This window comes from Engraulis encrasicolus, chromosome 18, assembly GCF_034702125.1.
Source record: "Engraulis encrasicolus isolate BLACKSEA-1 chromosome 18, IST_EnEncr_1.0, whole genome shotgun sequence".
Taxonomy (NCBI): Eukaryota; Metazoa; Chordata; class Actinopteri; order Clupeiformes; family Engraulidae; genus Engraulis; species Engraulis encrasicolus.
In genome coordinates this window covers 45,907,680-45,925,624 of record NC_085874.1, presented here as the reverse complement: position 1 = coordinate 45,925,624, position 17,945 = coordinate 45,907,680, and the positions used below count along the sequence as shown (strand labels likewise).

Here is a 17,945-nt window from a genome sequence, read left to right as displayed (position 1 = left end):
ACCAAAAAACACACACAATCACTTAAAAACTCCAGATACATATGCAACCAAATCAATACACTTTTTATTGCTTTTAATTGTATCTGACGGTGTTGACAAAAAACAAGGTATGATCGGAGAAAAACCTGATTTCTGAAAAAAATTCAAAATGGGGAGATTGGCCTTGTGCATTTCTGAAAAGCCAAGACCTTTGTCTACGAGGATATACCATATTGTTTTTTAATTCATTCACACTCAGGTTTTTTCTTTCAACTTTACAACCTGTTTTAGCCACTTTCTCAAGAATCAGTGACATAAAATATTGAATGAAAGATGATATAATAGTAAACAAAAATTACATAAGTAGAAAATAAATGATCAGAATCAAAAATGATTAAAATTTCTGTTGAAAATGAAAATATAATTGGCTAACTATAATAATTAGAAAGCATAAATGTTTTCAGCCTGGCCTTAAAATTGTCCACAGAGCCAGCATCCCCAATCACACGTGGGAGGCCATTCCACAGTGCGGAGACGAGCCTCTCCTGGTGGTTCATTACGTCTGTGGCTGCTCTCAGAGAGAGGAACGGAGAGATGTGGCAGAGAGAGAGAGAGAGAGAGAGAGAGAGAGAGAGAGAGAGAGAGAGAGAGAGAGAGAGAGAGGAGTGGTGAGAGAGACAGACAGAGAGAGGGGGAGAGATGTGTTGCTCAGCAGAGGTAGCTGATCTTTTCGGGGATGAAGAGAAACAAAGAGATGAGACAGAGAGAGAGAGAGGAGTGGTGTGAGACACAGACAGAGAGAGAGAAAGAGAAGTGTCCCTCAGCAGAAGTAGCTGAGCTTCTCGTGTGCGAAGACGAGTCTCTCCTGGCGGTTGAGCAGCTCGTTGCGTTGGTGGCTGCTCTCCGTATTCTCGTCCAGCCACTCGTCCAGCTTCTGGGGCTCCATGAGGCCCAACATCTCCCCACACAGCAGACGCTCGCACTCCTGCAGCAGGAAGTGCTGCACCAGCATGGGCACCTGGTCCGCCAGCCGCTGGATCACAGTCTGGTGGGGGGGGGGGGGGGGGGGGGGGGGGGGGGGGGGGGGGGGGGGTCATGTTTTTCAACTGGTTAAAAAGTCCTGGCGTCTCTCTCTCATGAGAAGGGTTGTTTATTGTTATAACACGTTTCATTAGCTAAAGATTGCTAGCTATCAATGCAAAATTTCGGCTGTATTTTTCCCCAATCAGGCTATTTTACTGCACTCACTGCATTGCACTGCTATTTGCTGCGTCTCGCGGGTGGAAAGTAATAAATGGTGGGACAGATTTGCTCCCCGGGCAGCTAATTGCCTTAGAGAGTAGTTGAAGTTCTGCACCAGCAATGGGTTCCTGGTCCACCAGGTGCTGGATCACAATCTGTTGGTGTGTGTGTGTGTGTGTGTGTATGTGTGTGTGTGTGTGTGTGTGTGTGTGTGTGTGTGTGTGAGAGAGAGAAAGAGAGAGAGAGAGAGAGAGAGAGAGAGAGAGAGAGAGAGAGAGAGAGAGAGAGAGAGAGAGAGAGACCAAAAAGTGTTGGAGCAGCATGGGTACACCATGGGGAGGGCCAAGATTGGACACAGGGGGTGGAACAGGCTTAGATACTGTAGTGTACTGTTATCACCTAGAGAGGGCAGCAAAGTCAACTCAGAAGTGCCCTGTTACAACCTGATCAACCACTAAAGGTTGTACCAGAGATCTTATAGACAGAGATAAGTCATTTCAGTTAATTTCTGGTATCCACTTTCTGTCGGGTGAACGCCCCTTTAGGAGACCTTCGGTTAGGAGACCTTCGGAGTCCTGAGGTTGAGAATAAATTGAGTCCCCTTAGCACTGTAGATGGCGGTAGCGCACTTCTTGTGCAAACACCTCAAAAATAGAAGAAGGAGGGGACAACGCCCCCTTAGGAGACCCAACTTGAGCACACACTTTTGCATTGGGTGGGCGGGTTTCGAAGCCTCTTTATTACTCCACCCTCTTTGGTTGTACAAATTATTTGCATTCCTTTGTGCATAACATACTATATGTTTTAGCCTTACTGTCACAAAAATTGCAATGTGCAACTACTTAAGGCTCTCAGTAATGTACCAATGATGTTGCACAAGGAGGTTAGAGTAGAAGTTAAAAAAGTTTAACCCCTTTAGAGATGACACCTGTTATAAAGAAGCTGTTACCAGAACAGCAATGATCAGGTCGTAATGTATTACTAAAGGCCCTGTGTACTGTCATAGTGGTGTAGTGCTGTGGTTTTTTCAGTGACTATTTCAGTGTTCCAGTGGTGGAACGACGAGTGTTAAGGGACTACGGTTGGGGAAAAAATACTCAGTGTAAACTTTAACTAATCTTGTTCTGGACCTTACCGTATAATATGCCTCTAGAATCATAGGGTAGTTCTTCCTGCAGTCCATCTCGGTCCAGTTTTTTTCCAGATCCTCTATTTCCTTTATTTTCTCCTTGATGATGCTGTCCTGGGTGTAGAAAAAAATAATGTTAAATAATCTTGTTCTGGACCTTACCGTATAATATGCCTCTAGAATCATAGGGTAGTTCTTCCTGCAGTCCACCTCGGCCCAGTTGTTTTCCAGAGCCTTTATTTCCTTTATTTTCTCATTTATCTTCTCCTTTATCTTCTCCTGGATGATGCCGTCCTGGGTGTAGACCAGCGCCTCCATCTTGAACTGCTCGTAGATCCGCTGCTCCGCAATGGCCTCTTGTTTGGTCTGGATCTCCTCTATTTTCCTCTGGTGCGCCAAAAATAGTGATACGGTCATAATGTACAAAAACACGGTGAGTTAGTATTGACAATATTTTAGATCTGGGAATTGAACTTCAATGATTTTAAATAATTAGGTTAAATAGGTTAAATATAATTATTATTATTAACATTGTATAAATGATAACAAATAGTATTTTTTTTGTTTACGATCTCATTTTTTACGTCTCTTGTGTTCATTATTGCTTGTCTAATAATAATAATAAGTATTACTATATGTCTTATATAATATCCTTGAGATCATAAAAATGAGCACTGACCAATGCAAAGCGTCGGAGGAAAGGGTAGTTTGAGAAGCACGTCGCTGAGATGCCAAGCAACTGCGCTTGCACAATTTCTGTAAGAAATATAGAAATATCAACTGTCTGATGCATCTTACAGTGGAGAAAATATACTTGCAATATACACACAATATATTGTTATCAATTTCTTCTAGCACCACTATTGTCCATCTTAACCCAACTGAGGAACCTTTCCATGTCTATAATCATTTTTACATGTCTATAAGAATAAGGTTATCGTCTAAGCTGGCGAAACACTGAAACAGTTTTGGAAATATAATTTCACGACCCCCAAAAATTCTGAGCAAGTCTGTGAGACTGCATAAGACTTAATATACGAAGGCGAGACTGGAAACTAAAAACTACAAGACTTATAACAGAAGTGAACCAAAACACATCAAATGGTTCCAGCTGTGACAGAAATGGCTATACTAGGGCACAGGTTGTTATCACAGATCATTGGGTTTGATTTCGGCCTGAGGTCATTTGCTGATCCTCCCCTGTCTCCCTCTTCCATTAATGTCTCCACTCAGACTGTTCTACCCAAGAAAGGCAAGAAAACCTTGCTGCCCACCCCACACATACACACACACCAAAATAAATAAACAAAACACATCCCTCCTAGGCTACAGGTCATTGTAGGCCCCGCGGAGGGCAAATTTTGAGACAAAATTGCATAGACAACATCATTATGCATCATAATTCTGAGTCAGGAATGAGGGATATTATGTCAACTGTGAGGAGGAGTATTAACATTTAAAAATTGACATGACTATTTCAAGATTTCACGATGGCCCCCTGGTAGGTGGGGCCCTATAGGCTGCAGTCATATCTAGCGAAACGGTTACCGAAAAGGTGGTAAAGGCCACCATACCTTTTCTGAAAGCGTGGAATCTCAGCTTTCCAATGATGTATGATGGCCATCTGACGAGTAGTTTATGTGACTTATTACACATAATGTAAACAAAGGTTGAGGAAAAAAATTATATAAATCAAGCAGGGAATCGTCATAGATAATCACCTCTTGGACATAAGGTATGGTGGCCTTTGTCACCTTTTCGGTAACGGTCAACTCATCTGGCTCACGGACTAGCAGTCGTGAAGAAGTAAGAAATAAAATGAGTAGCTCAAGTGACCTTTGACGTCGTAGAGGGTTGTCAGTGCAGGTGCCCTCAGCCTGGTCACCAGCTCCTGGACGGTCGACCTGAAGACCCTGTACTCGCTAAAGGCCGGCAGCTCACGCCCCCTGTGCTTCTCGTCATACTCAACCACCACCTCTTTCACTTCTTTACCAACTGTGTTTATGAATGTACATATACGACCAAGAAATGAAAGAAAAAATCGTAATGGTGTATGATGAATTTATATTGGTTTTACAGTCCGGTCATTGAACAGTGAAGGTGAATTCCGGCCAATTTCAACAAGCAGTTGTAATTGTATATTTAGGGGAGGGCAAACATGAAAATCTTTAATCGCATTAACTCAATGACTTTCTGTGATTAATCGCGATTAATCGCATAGCGCACGAAACCCAAAAATAATAATAATAAATAATAAATAAAATATTACATACATTTTTTTTATAAATTAATAAAATAAAATAATAAATAATAATTTGCATATGTACCGTGTGTACTATGTAGGTCTAATATAATATTCCACAATGGAAATGTAGGCTATTTGCCAACCTATCAGTGTAAATTATAGTAGGCTATAGGCTATGCCTATCCAATGTAGGCCTACTAATGAAACAAATGATTGCATACAATGTTACACTAGGGCTATTTAAGGGCTACTGAAACTGATATATTAGAAATTAGAAACTCAATTTAGGATGGTCTACATGGGCGTACAAGAAGAAAAAAAAACTTGTCACTTAAAAAAAACAGGCTGTGAGATATGTCCCGCCTTCTCTCACTGTCAAAGACTCCCACCTTCTCTCTTATCTGTCGCTATTATTTAAGGTGTTTCAGCGACTAGAAACTAATTGACTGTCTGTTGGCATTGACAGCAATTACATCTTTCAAAACAATAACGTTGACATGACTAACACTAGGCCTATCTTAAATGCTGACGAGGTTGCTGATGTCGCAAAGTTGATGCAGCCTATGCACGCACAGCCCCATGTAGAAACCAAAACGTTACGCGAGGAATGTAATATCTCGCGGTCCGCTTTTTGATCAGGGCTTTAGTAAGTCCGCGTGACGTTATTGACAGCTGATAGACAGCCAGCATAACAGTAGACTACCTTTTCATGCTGACCGTACAATAGACTAACCTTGCGAGCTGCAAAGGCGAGCCACATGCTGCTCGAGAGTTGCGCAAGGAGGACTGTAGAACTGTGTAGGCCTACCGAAAATGTCCATTCAGAAGTTGACATCCTTCTGTAGGTTATGCCTGTTTTGTTTTGCCTACTTTTCTCAAGTATGTCTGGCTGCGGACTGTAGCGCCATATCCCTCTCTATATCCCTGTCAGCCATCTTGGCCCAGGCAGCCCATCCATGTCCCTGTCGGCCATCTTGGCCCAGGCAGTCAATGCAATCATGTTGTACGGTTAAAAACCCATATTATATCCCTGTAGGCCATCTCGACTAAGAATCGTTAAAACTACCATGGGACACTTATTGATGCATTTAACTGACGGTTATTGTATTGCAGCATTTTGTTTAAGAGTCTGTTAAAATCCACTAAGCAGCAAAATAGGCCTACTTAAACATTAATATTTTACTTTTTTTTGTTTAAATCATGACAAGTTCAGTGTACACAAGTCCTACAATGTACAGTCATTAAAATTCACGGCAAAGAACCTTGAATTAATGAGTATTATTGTTGCACTTACCTTTGATTAATCACATAGGCTGCATGTTAAACAAAGATAACCCAAATATAAACATAAAATGCATTTTTCTTTGATTTAAACTTGTCATGATAAAAAAAGGCCGCCCAAACATCCACAAGTCCCGATAGATAGGCCTACTTCTAGCAGATATTACTGTTTAAAGACAGTAATATCCAAATGGAAAAGACAAGGGAAGGCCAAAGTAGCCTATGTTTTCAATTGGTTCAATTCAATCAAATTTGTTTATTAGACAAACACAGCTTCAAATCCACCAAAGACGGACCAGGACAATCAAACAAAAACAACACAAAAATAACTTTTAATTAAAATATGAATAATTACATATGTGCAGACATTTAACTATGTGCACTCTCAGCCTCTGAAGCATCTTATTTGTTAAGATAAAAATGCCATCCAAACACAATACTAAATGAAAACAATTGAAGTATAAACGTGTACATAAATAAAACATTTACTACACATTTCCAAGAGTGGCTGTTATCATCCAGGAAGACCGTAATGGTGAGATTAGAAAAGAAGATTTTCTCAACTGGAGTTATGTTGGAGTGTGTGGGAGAGTCAAAGGAAATGTTGGGAGTGTGTGTGTGTGTGTGTGTTTGTGTATGAGTGTTAGCCGTTATAAATCGAATACAAATCCACAGGCTCAACTAGCTTATTAGGTACTTATCTAAACACTGTTGCACTGAAATGCTGACCATATTTTGGTAATAACAATTAATTCGCCTCGCATCTTTGTTTCAGTTGGCCAAGTGGTTGCTTACCGCAACACCACTAGGTGTGCGCAAGTTCATTGCACTGCCAGACACAGACCTTGATGATACCAAAACTTTAGGGAATGTGTGAGTGTTATGGTGGGCACATGTTGCCAGTACGGCTAGGTTTTGCGTGTCCTGGCACTCCTTCGAGAAGTCCTCCGTGTCCTCTTGTATTTCGAAGTCGAACACAAAGGGCTCCATGTCCACCTCCACTCCTCTACCTGTCCTTTCAACCCTTATTGGTCAGCAGTCACTGCACAGCCTGGTGTAGGTCCGTCAACAGCAGGAGCTCATTCTAAAACAAAACAATTCAGGAATCATGTGTGAATTGTAGACACATACTGTGTCTCTGAGGGCACACTTGTGCACCTCAGGCACTAGGTTTCAGTGTGTATGGCAGATTGTAGGGACCTCGAACTCAGGCCCGGGGGGCAAATCTGGCCCGCTGAGTCCTTTTATTCGGCCCACAAGGTCATTTCAAATGTGCATTACAGTTGGCCCACACGCCATTAATGTATAGTGTATGAACATGAAATTTGGTGTCACAGGAATATAAGTGGCCACAGGCCAATGGAACAGCTCACACTAATATGCAGCACAATATGTGCAGTAGTGGAATGCATTGGCACTGCCCTTACAATTCGATTACGATTCAGGAGGTAACGTTTCATTTCAAATCGATTCAGTCTGATTCTATGATGCATTGTAATGCATTACATTTCTACTAAAAGCAACGCACATTTTTATCGGTCATGAGACAGTACAAGCACTGAACAACATTTTATTGGCTGCTCTGTGTCCTGTAATTCTCCAGTTTTCAATGCTTTGAAGTGCTTTAATTTAATGTAAAGTTCATTTACTCCGGAAATGCCCACGGAAGTAATTGAAACATTAAAAAATATGCTGCATCAATTTGGGCATTTGCCCCGCTTTGCCTAATCGAATATTGTTGACATCACTAATGTGCAGGCACATTTGAAATGACATATATGGGTAAAGAGTGTGAGTGAAATTTAAGTGCATACACAACGAATTTGAGTTTGACACCCCTGGCATATTGGTTATGCATTGAAACATTGTGCTCGAAGTGCATAAGTGCGCCATCTGAGACACAGCGATACTGTATAACACGTCACACTCACCACACACACCACCTGGCCGCTAAACAAGCACACCAAGTTGTATTAAAATGTGTTGGTTGGGCCCCAAAGTGTCCCATTTCACGTGAAATTACCCCACAAACCATTATATATTTTTTAAAATCACTTGTAATGTGGGTTGCACTCATGAAATAACAACTCATCTCTGTTTATGCTAATGGATATATTCTGCCATTGAGTTAGATATGTAATGTTTACCTTTAACCTCTTTCTTCTGAATATAATTAGGTAACATTTTTCAGGTGTTACTGCTTAAATCTTACATGACTGGTATGCATACTTTTTCAATACATTGATCACTTGGTTGCATTACTCCTTCATACTATGCAAATGCTACAACTGATCACCTTGATCTTGTGATTGTTTTGGGTGAGGGCTGGGCAGAGTGGCAGGCTGGCTGTGGAGAGAGGATTAAAAAAAGAGAGAAAAAGTTAAAGACGCGATGGAAAAGTCCAATCGTCATTATGACACCGCACACATTGAAATGACATTAATGCTGCAGCCCAGTTGGTGCCCCAGGGGAGCATTGGAGCAGAATGGTACCATGTGCAGGGTGGGAAATGGGGAGAGCACTTGTTAATAATAGCCCTCTCCAATTTGGCAGGTTGGGAATCAAACTGACAACACTCAGGGCACAAATCTGACTATAACTTACCCATGACTGTTTATCCTTTAGTCTAAGTAATTAAGAATTAAATAAGCTTATTTGTGGTTAGGAAGTGTATGGGTTTAAGAAAGAATGACATTTACTTTATTTTATGGGTAAGCCCATCTTATTCAGGTGTTAGTCTCACACCAGAAGTGTGGACTGGTTATGGAGATGTTATGGGAATGTACATGTTGTGCAGTTGGGTGAAATCTTTAGCATGGTAGTCATTTCACTTCATACATAAATAAATACATGCAGAATATAAAATAAAATAGGCCTAATTACCAGACAGTCTTACAAAGTTCCTCCACTGTATTACCAGGCAATGGATGAGGAATAATCATGTCAAGCATCACTGCAGTGGTTTCTGTAAATAAATGTCAGAAATTTGTGTTAATAGATGTATACCGTGATTACAAGAAAATACTCGGAATGACAGGTTTGACATGACAACCTAAGACAAGGTTAGGCAGCATAAGCAAGGTTATCTCATCACATGTAAACGAGTGTCTCACATCACGAAAGAGTAAAGCTACCCCTTCTCCCTCCCAGCGTGTTTATCAGGCGGTGTATTTTTTTATTTTACAGAACATACTTCATCTAGTGCTAAACAATATCAACAAAGGCCATCAGAGGACTGCATACGACAAGAGAATGCTAGAGCTCTATTCCGCCTTAGCTTTTCGTGCTTTCTGGCATTCAAGCAGACTGACATTGCATCTTCTTAACATTGAAACTTCAAATAAGAAAAACTAAACACCTGGTCAGACGCACAAAGCACATCAGTGGGACTTGCAAGGCACTCTCGTCTGCTCCTGAAAAGGCAATGATACAAGAAAATGCTTAAGACATACTCCAACAACAGTCAACAAACAACGGAGTCACAAGTTGCTAATCAGCTATAATACCTCTTTAGCACTCTGTAAACAAATATGCATGACGGTTCTGTTGTATTAACGTGTCCGCATTATTAGTGCCCGTATACTAAAAAATGATCGAAGAATAGCCATTAATGTTGATATGTGACATTTAAAGCACCGTTGATTAGCTATGATTTGTCGTTCACCCCTGAGCTAGCTAGATTATTTAGCTTCCAAGTCCGACTTTCACTAGTTCTAATTCAAGTGCAATTAAGAACGACAGTTACAGACGATTAAACTATAATCTGCCATTAACAAGTTTATCAGTCCCCAGCAGGTTGTTGTGCACCACGTACCAATAAATATCATAAAGTCAGTCAACTTACATGTCTTCAAGTTCTCACAAGACGTCTTCTTTGACATTTCTTCTCCAAACCCAAACTGATGGTTTTGCTGAGTAGGGCCTAAGCATTCTTCAGATTTCTAGAGCGATTTACTTACTTTTTACGTGCCTAAAGATACGCTTAACAGCCAAAACAAGTTATTTATGTATACATTTTACAATCCCCTAGTCCCTATAATTGTCTTTTTCTGTAAAAATGTACTACTGGCCCGGCGGCCGCGGTAATGTGATATAAAATGGCCGACAGGGATATGAGCGCGGGCCGCGGGGGAGAGGGAGGAGGGGGGAGAGAGATATCCCGCTGCAGTCCGCAGCGAGACCCATCTCACTTTTCTAGACATTCTTCTTCTCTGTCAGCAGTCACTGGAAGCAGCAACAAGTGCGCTGGCGCTTTCAAAATAAAAGCCACGAACGACGGTCATAGAAGGCAAAAAACCCACGAAAAAAACCTGCTGCGTTATAGCGTTAACAAAATTGTCGGGCGATATTGACCTCAATAGTTAACGCACCGTTAACGCGTTAACGTTGCCCAGCCCTATGTATATTACAAACCCAATCCCCCATTAGCTAGCCAGGATGTTGGAAAGGGCGAGGGAAAAAAATGGTGCATCTTCGAGTACTGAGAAGTCAAGGGTAGAGTGAACAGTACAGCTGCATGTTGAAATATGCCGGTTTTCTCATTTATTTAACATCATCCCAGGGTGCAACACATTGCACTCTTAAACTAGACAATGTAAGGGAAATATGTCTTCTTTCCATATTGATTTGTTACATTACAAGTACAGTATATCCTTATAAGGGGTGTGTGATTTTTTTTGTTATGTAGGTGTATATCATCATTGAAAACTTTAAAAGCAATTCACTGGTACTTACATGATTCTTTACTTGCATCAAGTAAGTCTTTAAAGTTGTCAAATTGGCACCGGAGAGTTTTGTACAAATTTTGTCCATTAATAGCTTCTCCTGATACAAGGCGCTGGATCTGATTTGTAAATTGAGATATTATCTGTTAACAAAAAGAAACAAAATTAATGAGAAACAGTGAGTACCAAAAAAGGCTTTAATTCGAGGGGAGCTGAAAATTAGCACGAGTCCAAGAATGGTGGCGTGTTCCTATCATCCTTAGAAGCTGTTTGCATGTATCTAGATATTTTTGAAAACGCATTGGCCTTTTAGAAAGCACATTTCTTTTTTTTTTAAAATGGGGCTTTTTAGGGGCTTTTTTATGCCTTTATTTGACGGGACAGTGTGAGATGGAGACAGGAAGCGAGTGGGACAGAGAGACGCCACAGCGCCCCCCCCAGAAAGCACATTTCAACAGTTTAATTTTTAAAATTTCCCCCTTAGTGGATTAAACACACCTGTCTGGTTTTTTTTTAATCCACATGTTTGTTATGTGCATGCACAATCAGATAAAGAAAATATGTTATTTATATTATATATTTATTTATACGTACTTGAATGAAGAACTCCTTCTTCTCCTGGGGGTCTCGAGGAGGCCCTTTGCTGAACTGACCTAGCATCTTCTTATTCTCACCCAGCTGGATCTTCACCTGCTCAAACAGTCTGGGAAGAGAATCCTGAACGCACACACGCACACACACACACCAACACGCATGCACGCAGGCACACACGGGTCGCGCACACACACACACACACACACACACACACACACACACGATTATAAAATACATTTCTTCAGAAGGAAATATTACTGCATGTCTTTCAAGATCACAGACCAGCACAGAGATTTGTGTTACTCTGGTAAAATCATTATGATCTCTTCAGGTCTGGGCTGTTGTTAGAGCCTCTGTTATAACCTTCTTATCACCATTGTAATGACCAAGTCTTATGTCATGCTATGATGTAGTTGATGGTAGTTGATTTCACTAAAGAACTAGAAATGCACTCAGAGAGCGCAGACCTCCGCCAAGGAAGCTACCAACGCTACCGAAAACATAACCTCCTTGGCGGAGGTAATGAATGGGCCTGCCAACAGCCACATCTCCACAAGGAGGCTATGCTTCTGTTCAGCATGGTTACTTATAGTACTTTGATATGGTTTGCCAAGGAGGCTATGCTTCTGTTACTTACTTTGATATGGTTTGCCAGCTCCCGTGTTAGTTCAGCAGCAAGGCACTGAGTCGTGGCCCGTCCTTCATCAAGAAGACGCCTGGAAATCATTAACATATTGTTAACGATTTCAATTCAATTAAGTTTTTAATCTACTGCTGCTTACACAGTAGATAGTGGCTTACTTCCCCAAAAGGGAAAATAAAAGTCCACTCTTCTAGTCTACGTGAAAATGAAATGAATTAACATGATTGATTTACCCAAAGAACATGCTATTCCTAAAAAAGTCCCTCTCTGTCTTGACGGCGTCAGCAAGGGATATTCTGTCGATGATTTGCTGTTGGCCTCTGCATTTCACCATGATGTATCCCTTGCTGAGTGGGATGACCTGGTTTAAAGCGATGGCTAAAACATTCCTCTCAGTTCCGCGATCCACCAGGTCTGGCTTCGTCAGGATGGCTGCATGGGTATTGAAACATACTGTAGCATTAACAAATTTATAAAATAGCATTAACAAATTGACAAAGTAGACAGAGTGCACCACTTGGGACTATACAGCAGTGGTTCTCAACTTTTTTGAACAATCAGCCTGCCAATGCCACTTTTAGTATAAAAATATTACATAGACTAGTGCCCTCCTTTTTATTTGACCGTGACAGTGAAGAGATGGGACTCCAACCTGGGCCCAGATGGGCATGCAAGCTTAGCACGCTGCGCCACAGTGCCCAACCCCATACATAGAAAGATGCATGCATGCCTGCACATGTGTGTGCATACAGTATGTGCGTGCGCGTGTGTGTGTGTGTTAAGTTAAACACTATATCTAACACTGTGCGGTCCGGTTCTCGATTCTGATTGGCTGATAGCCGTGGTCAATTGAGCGTAAACCTACACCTTCCACCTGAAGATTCTATGCGCGTCTAAGTTAGACGCGGCGCATTATGAATTATTAATTAAAGAATCTTTGGCGGAGCTTCGGGCGCAGGAATGGAATGTCAATTAAAAAACTGTTACATTGTAAAAACAAACAATAGTTGCAAAGTAGACTAGGCTACCTTGTTAAGTATGACGGATGTTGGGGACTTTGTTTGCGATTTTGATGTCTTGGGCGGTCTGACTATTGACGAATGGTTTAGGCAAATGGAAAGGGAGGAGGAGGAAGAGAAGAGAAGCAGGAGACATGGGGAAATGTCGGAGGCGGAGGTGGCGGGATTGGGCTGGGCACGGCGAAGACAATGATGTGGGCAATCCGCTGCTTGGAGTCATGGTGCACAGAAAAGTCCATTCAATTGGATTGGGACACCATTGGAAAGGCGGATCTCAATGCTGTCCTTAGGCACTTTTATGACACCGTTAAGAGTGACAAAGGGGAACCGTATGGGTTAAGCAGCTTTGTCGGTTTAAGGGCATCAATTAACAGATACATAAACAGCCCGCCTCTCTCAAAATCATGGTGTCTAATCAAAGACAAAGATTTCACAACAAGTAATCATGTTTTCCTGGGCGTCATCATGAATCTGCGCCGCAAAGGACTCGACAAAAGTATCCACCAGGCAAGTTCTTACCTAAGGTCCTCTTTCCCTCTGGGTCCACCCTCTTGGCCATTTGGAGGGCTTCTGTGGTTGCTATGTCAACATTACATGGGACCACCACCAGATTGATCGTTTCAGTCTTCTCAATGAAGCGCAGTATGAGGTCGTTCACCTAAATTACAAAGGAAAAAGAAACAGATGAACATGTGTGGGCAGCCATGGCCTTGTGGTTAGAGAGTTGGTCTTTCAATCTAGGGGTTGCTGGTTTGAATGCCATGGCTGAAGTGCCCTTGAGCAAGGCACCTAACCACACATTGTTCCAGGGACTGTAACCAATACCCTGAACATTTTTAGTTGTAAGTCGCTTTGAATAAATGAAAGCGTCAGCTAAGTGCAATGTAATGTAATGTAATAATGAAACAGAAGAAGTTCACTTCATTATGCAAGCATGTAATTCGGCACCAATGTTCATAGTGCACAAAAAAGATGCCAAATTGCCGAATCGAAGATGCCAAATTTCATGCTCAAATCAAAACTATTCTTGGACGTGTATAACAGTGGAAAGGGTCGCCATCGTGAAAAATAGTGGCCATCGTGGCAATCGCATGATTAAGCGTGCATTCCAAAGTGATTTCTGGGGAATTTTGGCACTTATCCACTGCACTATGACGATGTAATTCTGACTATGACTAATATTATATGTACTCTCCCTTAGCAGTAAGTACACCCATACACATCATTTAAATATTATCACTCACAAGCTAATACCTATCTTATCACTCAATCAGAAACTAAGTGGGCCCCAAGTTCACACAGTGTGTGTCTGTGTGTGCATACGTGTGTGCGTACGTGCATTGCACGCGTGCGTGTGTGTGTCCATGACTGGCCCCTCCGTTGCCCATGACCGTTATTCATGATCACACAGCGTCATACGGTGCAACACAGTAGTAGTTCATGGTGCACACCTGGCTTGCGATGTCTCTTGGTTGGTCCGGCAATGGCACCCTAATGATCCCAGGTAGATCAATGAGAGTGAGGTCACACACGTCAGGAGACAGGATCTCCAGGCTGATCAGAGTGTGGGACATGCCACAGCCCTCTCCAGCCAAGTCATTCTGGGCTGTGGGGAACATTGAGTTGTGGATATGAGAAGTAAAATACAGCTACTGTACATTATATTAGCTAGACTGTGTATGTTTGGTTTAGTTTGTTGAAGGATTGGCACTTTATGAGACATGTTACTTCACAACAGAGACAAATATCAGAGCATTTTCAGTATCATTTCATTATTCATTGTCTTTTTCTTGTCACACACTTTTAATCTTCAAACATTTTGTAATGATCATGTCAAGATGAACCACAAGGCATTGTTGGGGGGGGAAAACTCCCATGAAAAAAACTTCCAAAAGGACATTTTTTTAATCCATGGGGGCAAAGGGGCAGGCGCTTTAGCCCCAACTTGTCCATATCTTTACACGCCTATGATAACCGATCTGCCATCTGGGATAAGCACTATCTGAGCAACTTCAGTGCATGAAAGACACTGCCTTGTGGTACCTCCACCTTGTGGGTCTGCAGAATAACTCTATTTTTAGGGTGTGTCTTGACTGTTACCTCTAATTTCTACTTTTTGCTTGTTAAATTTGCACAACAATAGGCAACATTGGTTCACAATCAGTGGTGCTTCCTAACTTGGCAGCCTTGGTTCACACAAGTATGATTGACTTGGAGTTCCATTGCGTTGCATTCCAAACTATTGCATAGACTCTGGCATAGAGAATCTGATGAATAGCGAAATAAACATCTAAACATCATTCTGCCCAGAAATAAAACACAAAAAAGGATTTCGAGTGTGCATACTCCTCACTCTGAAACCTGAATCAGTTTTGTCCTGCACCCCAGCCTGGCATGTGCACAACCTTTCTCCTCAACTGAAAGTAAAAGGTGTTGCACGGTAATAGCCTTACCTTCCACAACAAGGTGTTCCACCACAGAAGGATCTTCAAAATCAATTATCTTGTCATTATAAGAGATTCTTGCTCTCCATTTCTCTCCTGCCTTTATCTTCTTCAGCCTCAGTTCCAATGGACATCGAGTGACCATACCTGGCGGACAAATCAAAATACTTCTTCATCAGTGCAAGATGTTCATGCAGTGATACAGTGGACATGATACAGCATGAGTAGTCACACACAGGTGCAGCACCAAAACAAGTCTGCAATATTTTAACAACCTAAAAATTTAGATTTTTTTTGGGTCAGATTAGATTGGTCTGTCAGATTAAGGTACAGAACCAGGTTCTTGAGTATTTTTTTTAAAACAGTGTCTATACAGTGTCTTGTAAGACTAAGTGAAGTACAGTACACAGTGTTTCCCATACATTGAGGAAACTATGGCGGCCCGCCATAGTTTAAATTTGGCCGCCATAGTTCCGAAAATGTAAAAAAAAACAAAAAAAAAACAATTTAACTTTTTTTTTTTTTTAACGATTTCCGTGTTTGTTAAAAGCGATTTCAATTACGATTTCCTTCGCATTTTCCTCCTGGAGTAAATACATCCTATAGAGAAAACCACAAGTGCTTGAAAGAGAGAGCGATCAAAAGCCTTGTCAAGTTGTTGTAGTTAACTTGGGTTTGGGAGCAATAAAAAAAAACCTTCCGAGAAGGGACAGTTGGGATGAGTTTACTAACACTCCCCAGGCTTTGTTTTACAGTTGTAATGAGTTAGGTGACAGACCTTCATTGACAAGGCAGAGGAGACATCGGGCTGCATATAGAAATGAATGTGTAATGAATGTGAATATAGACATAAATGTGTAATATGTTGTTCAGCCCTTTTAATGGGAGGAATTTTGAAAAACTGGCCCTGTGAACAGCACCCCTCATGTAGAATGTGTGTGTGGGGAAAAGGCATAGCCTACCCTCTTAGACCCTTTTTGTTAATGCGTTAACAATTTCACAGCAATCTTAAATTCTTATCTCTGCTCCTATTTTGTTTTATTATTTTTTTCATTACATAGACCCCTGCATGTGTATTATGTAGCCTTATTTCTCAAAATATAAATGGCTGAAATGTAGGCGTAGGCCTATAGTTTCTCCATGCGCCAATGTCATACTGTACTCATTGTTATGCCATTTTGCATTTACACTGCGTGAATAACCCCCCCCAAAAAAAGGCCCGTGAAAAGACCCCCCCCCCCCCCCACCCCCCGGACAAAAAAAATCCCGGCTGCCCCCATAGTTTCCAACATTTCTGTGGGAAACACTGGTACAGTATTGTACAGCGTGGTGTAATGATGTGTCCATGAAGAATAAGCTTGAACTGTGTCTTGATGTTGTAATTTTTTACAATGTGGAGCCATTGAATCTTTTTTCCTACTCGTCCTTCCTTACCCAAATGTGTACTATACTTGAGCTTATTGGTGGTGGAGGTGTGTTGGCGGAGCACTAGTTGCAGCGGCCCTGGCATATGTGTACAGTGTATTAAACGCAATTTCGTTGTCAAATGTATTTGTCATTTGCAATGAAAAGCTCTTGATTGATTGATTGATTGATTAAGTCTGTCCTCTCTCACCACTTCCCCTGGGCAGGGCCACTCCTGACAGGGCCTCCAGCACGGAGCTCTTCCCTGAGCTCTGGTCCCCGATCACGGCTATCGAGGGCAGAGCAAGGTCCTGGTGGATGCCGGTGAAACGAAGCTCGTCTATAACGTCTATCAGAGGACGGATTTTCTCATCCCAGGTTTTGAAGAAAGCCCCTTCTGATTGTGCCATTTTTTTTAGCTTTTACTTTTATCCAATGCAAAAAATACAGTAGACTGAGCAGAGATAAGCTACCTTACTAATGTAGGAGTGTGTGAGTGTGTGTGTGTGTGTGCATGCATTTATCTGGTACTGTCATATGGTTACAGAGTCAGCTAGACAGCAATCGTCATAAAGTGTTGTGTTACACCGTAAAGGTTTATTAGTCTCAGATAGCCTATTCCGGCGATTTTCTTTGTTTTTTAACCAGCCACAAAGGCTTGTTGTGGTAATGAACCCGGTTTATGGTCTCAGGTTACTTATTCAGGACAGACTGTCAGTACCCTCTATGAATACTTTCCCATCAGAGATAACATTTGCGGTTTCATTTTCACCAGAGTAATATTTGAACGGATTACACTTAGATATCGATTAAAAGGTGCCCAACATAAAACAAAATCTGTGATGAATGAAAGACAAATGTCTGCATACGTACTTTTTGTGTTCTTTTAATTCGCCAAGCTTTCGGTCTACTGACCTTCCTCAGGGCTCCAGAGCTAAGTCAAAATAATTAACTTTAATTCACCAGCACTTTCTGGTGTTTTATATTCATGCAAATTGCATACATCTATGAAAAGCATATTTTAACCAGATGTTCCACTAGATTGGGCTCTTACTTTCCGTATAAAATTGCAAACAAGGCCCTTCTGGGGCCAAACGGTTGTCCTGTCAAATAAGTTGTAAAAAGATCAAAAAAATCTTTAAAATAGCAAATGAGCTCGGACATAACCTGCCATGCCTGTAGGTCAGCACAGGCTACATACACCCTTAGCACGGGATATGTGTGCATTCATTTATAGCAGT

General features: G+C 41.5%; 1 protein-coding gene and 1 long non-coding RNA gene across 3 annotated transcripts; both read right to left on the bottom strand.

Moving 5' to 3' along the window:
- Window positions 1-362: 362 nt before the first annotated feature.
- On the bottom strand, window positions 363-17,114 carry LOC134468265 (interferon-induced GTP-binding protein Mx2-like). The gene is made up of 13 exons (XM_063222208.1): window positions 16,916-17,114; window positions 15,310-15,447; window positions 14,308-14,462; window positions 13,376-13,514; window positions 12,071-12,269; window positions 11,832-11,910; window positions 11,195-11,317; window positions 10,611-10,743; window positions 4,187-4,345; window positions 3,030-3,106; window positions 2,513-2,737; window positions 2,357-2,464; window positions 363-1,024 (listed from the first exon to the last, which is right to left on the bottom strand). Exons 1-13 carry the CDS (start codon window positions 17,112-17,114, stop codon window positions 800-802), a joined length of 1,959 nt encoding a protein of 652 aa, XP_063078278.1. The 3' UTR covers window positions 363-799.
- Window positions 6,391-10,059, bottom strand: LOC134469436 (uncharacterized). 2 transcript variants are annotated; one of them, XR_010038988.1, is made up of 5 exons: window positions 9,721-10,059; window positions 9,235-9,289; window positions 8,760-8,841; window positions 8,173-8,222; window positions 6,391-6,960 (listed from the first exon to the last, which is right to left on the bottom strand). It is a non-coding gene; the product is annotated as an uncharacterized LOC134469436 (long non-coding RNA). The 2 variants fall into 2 exon arrangements; XR_010038987.1 differs by having other exon boundaries at window positions 9,235-10,059.
- Window positions 17,115-17,945: the final 831 nt, after the last annotated feature.

Bases quoted from the DNA above. Each gene is read 5' to 3' on its own strand.
- LOC134468265 (XM_063222208.1), bottom strand. From the start codon at position 17,114: ATGGCACAATCAGAAGGGGCTTTCTTCAAAACCTGGGATGAGAAAATC. The intron at 13,515-14,307 runs GTGTGCACCATG...TTTGTAATTTAG, and splicing joins CAAGAGACATCGCAAGCCAG to GTGAACGACCTCATACTGCG. The intron at 2,738-3,029 runs GTCAGTGCTCAT...TTGGCGCACCAG, and splicing joins TCCTCCGACGCTTTGCATTG to AGGAAAATAGAGGAGATCCA.